This window comes from Alexandromys fortis, unplaced genomic scaffold (genome assembly GCF_014885135.2).
Source record: "Alexandromys fortis isolate MF-2015 unplaced genomic scaffold, M_Fortis_MF-2015_v1.1 scaffold_43, whole genome shotgun sequence".
NCBI classification, from domain to species: Eukaryota; Metazoa; Chordata; class Mammalia; order Rodentia; family Cricetidae; genus Alexandromys; species Alexandromys fortis.
Window position 1 is genome coordinate 10,319,919 of NW_026067928.1, and position 8,343 is coordinate 10,328,261.

The window sequence follows — 8,343 nt, forward strand, 5'->3', positions numbered from 1 at the left end:
AGACCATTTGTCAGGACTGACCCAACAGCAAATCATGACAGACTATATATGAAATTGTATTGGATCTTAAATGCAACATGAAGATGACCCTGTGGAATGATAAGCTTAGACTAACTCCATTATCATTTTAAGAAAGATGAGTATCTGCATATTTTGGTATCATTGGAAGGTCTAGGTATTAATTTCTTAAGACACCAAGGGGTACCATATTCTTTATCTAGAAAGTACATGACTAAAACTGCCAACAAATAAACATACTTTATGCTCATAAATAATTCCAGAAAATTTGTATGACAAATGAAATACAACTCTATGTCAACAATATACTCTAATCAGTCTATTTTAGAATTCAACAGAAAAAAAAAACTAATAGTCTAACCAATAGTTTGACAAACCAGGTCTAAACCTATAAACTGAAATTGTCAGTCTACTGCTGTTTAAAGGAGCCAATGAGCTTTAAAGATTTAAAGAAATCCCAAGATGATTTCTTCAGTGGTCTATTTTATTTACAAAGTATAATTCTTGAACAGTTATTTCATCATGACCTTAACTCTTCTACTTTTGTTTCTGAAATCCAATCAAATTTTGATAGCACCTAACGTGGTCAACACCTGTGTATGTTGCTCCACTTCTTGGCCTGTAGGGAGTGGTCTTATGGAATGTAGGAGATGATCTCATGAACTATTGGGGGTGGTCTCATGGACTATAATGAGTGGTCTCATGGACTGTAGTAAAAGGTCTCATGAACTATAATGGGTAGTCTAATGGGCTATAGGAGGTGATGTCATGGACTGTCGGAGATGGTCTCATGGACTGTCACGGGGACTGTACAAGATGATCTCATGAAATCAATTTGATGGTGTGGCTTTAAGTTTCAATATTAATATGAATACTAACATGAAAATTGTCCTGTGTGTGTTTGGAAAATATCTTCTAGCAAGGATACAGGTGGAAAAAAAAAAGAATGACAGAGAGAAATTTAAATTTTAATGAATTTAGCTCTCTTCCTTTACTTCTAATATATATATAGATAATATTATATTAATCATTGAAACATGATTTTCCTGACTTTCATTGATATTCTATTGAATCTAGCCTTCAAAAATATACCAGATTACAATTTGAAAGAAAAAAGCAAAATAAAGATGAAGAAGTCTCAATACTGAAATTAAATTGTTAGCATAATTTATATTACCATTTTATTCAAGAAAGCACCTCAAATAAAAAATATGTATAAACAAGCCAGCAGAAGTGCTGGAAAAAAAGCTACTATTATTTAACATTCTACAATCCTATTATCAATACACACTTCACCTTCACACTTGAAAAATCATGTATTTCTTTCTCTATGCTAACTACACTTTTTAAAAAATCTTAGAGCCAAATAATATATTGTCTTTGAATTGACCAATATAATTTTAGCTGTTACTGAAATTTCTGACAATTCTAATTACACATAGTATAAATATTGTTAGGAAAAGCAACTGCATTGTCTTAATGTTAAAACAGTTATCCCAGCTTCCTCCTGTATAAACAAGAAAAAAAGTATTAGACAAATTTCTATGGCAACAACTTAAATTCTATCAAGACCTTAATTACAGCAGTAACCACAGCAGCTTAGAGTTTCTTCAAAGCCATTTATAGGATACTCTGGCTGCTTTTCTTCTCCTTCCCATTGGTCACCACAAGACACTTTTCAGCTCATTGTGATACATTAAAAGATGATTTAACTAGAAACAGGATACATTATCTATGAACATCAAAACACAGTTATATTAGCATTTTGTGTAAATAGAAAATAAAAAAACACTCAGCACTTCCACATAAAACACATGTGAAAAACCACAACATTACTGACTTGTATGTGGCCCTACTGACTTGTATGTGGCCCTACTGACTTGTATGTGGCTCTGTGAAGTGTTTAAAAGAACTTTGCTAGGTAAATTAAATTGTGCCAGAGATGCTCTACTAAAGTCATTAAAGAACAGTCAGTCTTAATAATCATTTATTATAATCATGAAGTCATAGGACATGCTTTCTCTATAGGCTTTCATGTATATCATTATTTATTAAGATTCTAGCAGCATTCTTGAGATTGGAATCAATGCAAACTTAATATAGATTCAGTGGTATGGGTATTTATCCTAGGGAACACTCATCTTTTTCCTTAACTATTTTCTTTTATTCTAAGGGAGAGCAGTGCCAATTTAGCTCACTCACTGAATCTGACGTGAGATTGTTTTGTCATAGACAAACTAATGGTGCACAAGGCCAATACTATTATAAGTGGGAAGCTGGAAACTCATTCCCAATCTGTTTTATGGTGATAGTATTTATGACTTTGTGTTTTAATAATCTTTAAAAGCTTGGTATGATGATTGCTCTATATAAAAATGAGGTTTTGAAGTATGAAGGAAATTGAATTAGATGTCTTTCTATTTTTAGTATATATGATTTAAATTATCATGTACTGTCCTTGAGCCTCACTCATTTCATCTATATAATGGAAATAACAATATTTGGAAAATTGCCCTGTGACCTTGAAACTTAAATGAGAGTGTAAAGTAGCATGTCTGTCATACAAATACTAAGAAAGGTCATTAAAATATTATTTGGACAATTTGATTGCTTTGACAAGGCTATTACACTGTAATTTTTGTTTACTTAAGGAAAATTTCTCTGTTCACACCTTCTATGACAGATTCTGTTCCCTAATCTTTCCTAATCATGTATCAATTGTAAAATTCCTACTATGCCCCCGTCGATATTTTTCAATGAATGCATAAATGCTGCCTTTCATGAGAGACATTTGTAAGGCTTCCCTTTTTCCTCTTTTCTCTCTTAAGGTTATAGGAAACATTACTCACCTCCTTTACCCTCTTTTTCACAATGAACAATTCTGTTGATTGCTTTCTAAAACTGCAGCATTTTCCCCATAAAAGTTTTAAAGCTTTCTTATGAGAAACAAATAATAAGTAAATAACCAAGAGCAACTGCCAGAGAACATTTTTTTCCTATTTTATCATTATGAAATGCAGATCACAAACAAAAGAATCGAGAAAAATAAATAATGGGTGCCCTTAGGAAGAGTCATAATTTACAATAAAGATTTTGTTTTAAAAGTGTTAAAATCAAAAATACATACTCCAGAACATCACTGTTCTAGGAAATTATTTCCCTTTAGAATGTGAATTCTAACTGGCAAATCTAGTTACAACAGCTTCTGGGGGGCTTTCACGCAGCTAACTTTGAATCCTGTGATTTCAGTGTGTGCTCTGCTGTCTTTGCCATACTTCTCAAGAACGGGTCTGTGGTGGAATGCAGATCCCATCAATATGTGTGGTTTGTACCCTAACTGCTGATAAAATGGACTTGCTTAGAATTCCCTCTGGCATCTGCCTCCGACCAGTAATACATTGGTCAGTAAAATTCCAATAGTTTGCTGCTTTCCCTTGAAAATTACTGGGCCATAGCCAAAACTGGAATGATAAGAGTGAAACACTTCTTTAGGATAATGATTGATTTCCATAAAGATGAGTACTTCAACAATTTTCAATATGTAGTTGCTGGGGCGGGTAGGGTGGGTGGCCACTAATTAGTTTTACCGTTTTCAGCAGATGTTGAATTCAAAATGCCAGCAGCATTTCAACCAGCAGTCATTAGGGCTGTCTTTCATGGCGGAGTGCTGACCAATGAAATCCCTCTCTGTTTAATGAGACCTATCTAGACAGAGTCAATTAAATCAAATCTATACTAACATCTCCAATATATCTGCAGTGTGGGCAGCGCCAACAAAATCAACAGTGAGGGATTTCCAGTATTAATAAAGGGATTCACTGACGCATTAGGAGAGGGGGAAGGGAGGGAGGTTGTTAGGGTAAAACCATACTTTATGGACAGTGTAAAAGCAGTAAAGTAGAAGAGGATGTGAGGGACTGTGAGGAGAACTAGTGAATATTTAAACATTAAGGTGATTATAGCGAGACCCTTTCTGGTACCCAGGAAAGGAGCCACCCCAAACGTCCCCCTCCCCCACCCCTTCAACCATAAATCCAAATAGAAAACTGGAAAAATGTAAGGACCCAGATTTGAAAACATTTTCACTTTAATACTGAAAAAATATGCCATTATAAAATCCTCGAATAGAATTAGTAAGTTTCACGTGCTTCCTCGGTTCTTTGTTCCTACTTTATAAGTAAGATTTATACCAGCACACAATTGCTACCATAGGATCGCAGCCTAAGCACTAGAATGACATTAATTGGTCATGCTTAACTGCCCCAGAATCTTTTTTCTTAAATAATTACACTGTTACTATAATAGAAATCATGGGTACTTATTTTACATTCAGATGGAAGGCATTATTGGATATGTATAGAAAAATATTCCCCCTCAGAAACTAAAATAAAAACAAACATCACCGTCAAAATAAGATAATCCAAAACAACCCTTAAAAACTTTGCTCAACAAAATACATTGTTAACTCATAAAATGGACTGATGACTAGCCATGCAAATGTCTTAAATAAAACCTTTACATTTTTTTTCCACAGTAAACATACTCTCTGAACTGCCTACCAATCACAAATAATGGCGAAATGGCACTTTCTGATTATACTGTAATTTGTTTATAGAAAGTTTGATACGATGGGACTTATCAGGTAAGAGGATGGGTGCTGTGACGCCGTCTCCAGTCTCAGTGGGGAGTTGGGATTGGGGGTCAGAGTTTCTGGAGCATCGGGATTCCATGCGAGCCATGCAGCACTTCTTTTGTTTTTTTTTGTTCTTGTCAGGAGTCAAAGTTATTTATTTACAATACATTCATGCCTTCGTGCAACTGCCCATCCCTGCATAACCAACAGGGAGCCATCTTCGGGCTATCCACAGGGGAAAAAATAGATATCTATCTCTCTATATAGATGTGATATATGTATATATGTATAGAGCCACTGCAGCCAGCCCCACGGGACCTTTGGCCCAGAGCGAGGGTGCTCGATTCTTCTGGCAGGCCCCATGCTTTTAGTCAAAAGGCGCAAAGAGCGAGTTAGCTGCACTCCCAGCTCCACAGCCTGCTCTTTGTTTTCAGAGGGAAGCTTAGGGGCTAGAGCCTCTTAGTCGAGTGAGTTCATAGTTATTTATTTACTTATGTCCGTCGAGGCTTGTGACACGCCAGATCTGGGTCAATGTTCTCCTGCTCCCACGAGATGCTGGCGGCAGAGTGTATATTGCCTCCTGCACTTCTCCCCCTTTAGGGTGTAGAGCTTAGTCAGAGAGTGAGTGAGAGCCGCAATCATACACCCTATGGGACCCGTCTGCATTGTAAGGGCCATTGTGCCAGTAGGAAGAGTCACAGACTGTCTGTAGGGAATTAATTTCGGACGCTGAGGAATTGGCATCCCTTCTCTTGGACCGCTTTCGGTTCCTCAGGATAAACACGAGCATGCCCACCACGGTGAAGGCGGAGGTGACGAACACCAGGAGCAGTCCCGGGACCAACACGGAGATGGATACCCTGCTGGTGTCTAGGTAGGAGTTGGAGTGCGTCCCGGTCTCCGCCAACCCAGTGCTGTTTTTACTGTGCGAAGTCAACGTGGGCGAGATCCTCGCGTACAGCTGGGGGCAGATCTCGTCATTGGAGAGCAGCATGACATCCTTCCTAAAGAAGTTCACCGGCGTCTCACACTTGAGGTCGCTCATCAGCACCTCGGAGCCCAGACGTTCTGCCCATTGCTTGAAAGGCACAATGGTGCAGGAGCACTCCCAGGGGTTGCCATGCAGATCTATCTGGATGATAGAGGTTAACTGGTCAAGCACCCCTGCCACTGGGAGGTACATGAAGTAATTGTTGTGCAGGCTGAGCTTAGACAGGGAAACCCCAGCAAAAACGTCCACGGGTAGGGACCTCAGCAAGTTGTTGTTAAGAATAAGAATCCTCAGCTTGGGCATGGCATTAAAAGTACCAGGGAGAATGAGCTGAATCGCGTTGTACTCCACGTTCAGATACTCCAGGTTCTGCAGCCCAGCAAATTTCTCCCGGGACAGCGTGTCCAGGTAGTTACTATCCATGTACAGCCACCTGAGGTCCACAAGGTTCTTGAAAGTGTTGTTCTCTATGTTCGCGATGTTGTTGTTGCCCAGATCCAACAAAATGAGGTTCTTGTAATCCACAAAGTGAGATTTTCGGATGCTGTGGATCTTGTTATCTCGGAGGAAAAGCTCTTGAACATTGGAGAGCTTGGGCTTCAAATCAGCCAAGCTGCTCACGTTCCGGTTGTTACAGTTCATCTTTAAGCCTGAACCTGGGATGTGGTCACAGCTGCAGCCCCCGGGGCAGGGCAAGCCTTGGCCTGGGGGTTTGTTTCTGGCGCCCCCAGTTGCTATCGGTGGTGTGGGTTTGATTTTGAGCTGCCAGTTGCCCGGGATCTTTGTACCTCCATTTGGAACAGACCCTGGGGTGGCATGCTCGTCTTGCCCATTTGTCTTGAAAGGAGTTGGCAGGGGGCCAGGAGCGAAGGTCTCTTCCTGGGCAGGGGGAGCAGGGAGACTAGAATCCACTCGATTTTTCAAAGGACACAAGTCCTGTTCAGTGGTTTCATTGAGGTCTTTACCCTGAAGCCTAGTGGGGGCTTCGCAGACCACTCGGCCGATCAGGGCATTTTTGGGAATGTTTTCTAGCCATTCTTTCAGGGAGAGCAGATCACAGGTGCAGTCCCAAGGGTTATCCTCGAGCAAGATCTCAGCAATGCCAGGGATCTGCTCCAAAACCTCCTCATAGGGCAATGTTTTCAGCCTGTTTCCGCGGAGGTCGAGGTGGGTGATGGGCACATACTGGAATACATTGGCAGGTAGAGTGCTGATGAGATTGTCGTTTAAAATGAGGACTTCCAACTTGTTCAAGTCCTGGAAGGCCCCCGGGTCTATATCCCGTAATAAATTAAAATCAGCCTGGAGGTATTCCAGATCGTCCAGCCCCAAAAAAGTCTGCTTTCGAAAAGACTTGATCTTGTTGTTGTTGATATGCAGCCGTTTCACCAGCTGCAGCCCCAGAAAAGCCCCCGGAACGATTTCATGCAAGCCATTGTTTTCCATATGCAAACTAACCGCATTATAAAAGTTAGCGAACTCATTAGGGAAAAGTCGAGTGAGGGAATTGCCATGCAGAAATAAATGGTAAAACTGGGAAGTCGGGGCGGTGAAGCGCTGCAGACTTGTAAAGCCCTTTTTTTCACAGTCTACGTGTAAGTCCCCTTCTATCTCATTGCAAGAACAGATCTTCTCTTTACAAACGTCCCCTGTAACGTTTCCAGCGGCAAAACAAAGAGACGTCTCCAGCAACAGAATCCAAAGCAGCATTTTTAAAGCGAGCAATTCATCCCAGATCTCATCACAAAGTAACAGCAACCATCCTGCTCGCCACAGACACGATTCAAGTTCATTTAGTGCTCCAATGTCCGATCCCAGAGAAAGAGAAAAAAGGGTTTGGGGGGGTGGGGGTGGATTCCTTCCTCCCTAACCCCCCCGTACTGCAATAGCCCAGACGCCAGTCAATAATTATATCCACAAACTATCCAAGCACATAGTGCAAAGCAAGCAGAAAAGGGCGGGGGGTGGAAAGTAGGGGAAGAGAGAGAAAGAGAGAAAGCAAACTACTCCCCCCTCAACCCTTTAAAAATAAGTAAAATATATATCTGTAAAATTAAAAGGAAACGCACCCTTACAGAATCATGTTTAGACGTCCTCGCTAACCAGGAATGGAACAATGCTAGCAATTAGAAGCAAGTGCATGTTAGAAACAAGCAGGTTTGCAGCGTAGTACAGGCGCACTGCCTGTGATGGCTGTGCGTCGGACTGACCTTGCCTTTCTGATACAAAGCAGAGCTTTCGGCAGCTTCAGAGGTCCAGGCAGCTGGAGGAGTTCCTGTCTTGATCGTGGGTTGCTCAGAAGTGCCCCCGAGGTGCTGTCCAGAGCCCCCGGTGCTGAAATCACGCCCGACCGAAAGACTCACACTGCCCAGCCAATGGCGCTGGAAAATTTCCGCAATCGCTGCGTTTTGTGGATGTCCATCCTGATCCTTTTTATCCCCTTTGGCCGTCTTCAGTCCTCCTTTTTTTTTTTTTTTCTTCTGTGCTCCGACCGGTGCTTACTCGCTCTTCTTTGCTTGTTCTCCTTCTCTTTCTTCTGCTCTTTCGGAATTACGTGGAGGGGGGAGGACAGAGGGGGAGCGAGTTGTCTGAGGGAGGAAGAGAGCGCGAGAAAGGGGAGGAGGGGGGGAGTTGCTAAGAAGCTCTGCTGGTTCCAGCCTGGTGCACTCTGAAAGATCTGACACCCTCTGCTGATCTGCAG

The 8,343-nt window shown here is 41.2% G+C and overlaps 1 protein-coding gene across 1 annotated transcript; it reads right to left on the reverse strand.

Annotated features, from left to right (window-relative positions):
* Positions 1-5,261: 5,261 nt before the first annotated feature.
* On the reverse strand, positions 5,262-7,352 carry Slitrk1 (SLIT and NTRK like family member 1). Its single transcript, XM_050144718.1, has one exon. The coding sequence runs from the start codon at positions 7,350-7,352 to the stop codon at positions 5,262-5,264; it is 2,091 nt and encodes a 696-aa protein (XP_050000675.1).
* Positions 7,353-8,343: the final 991 nt, after the last annotated feature.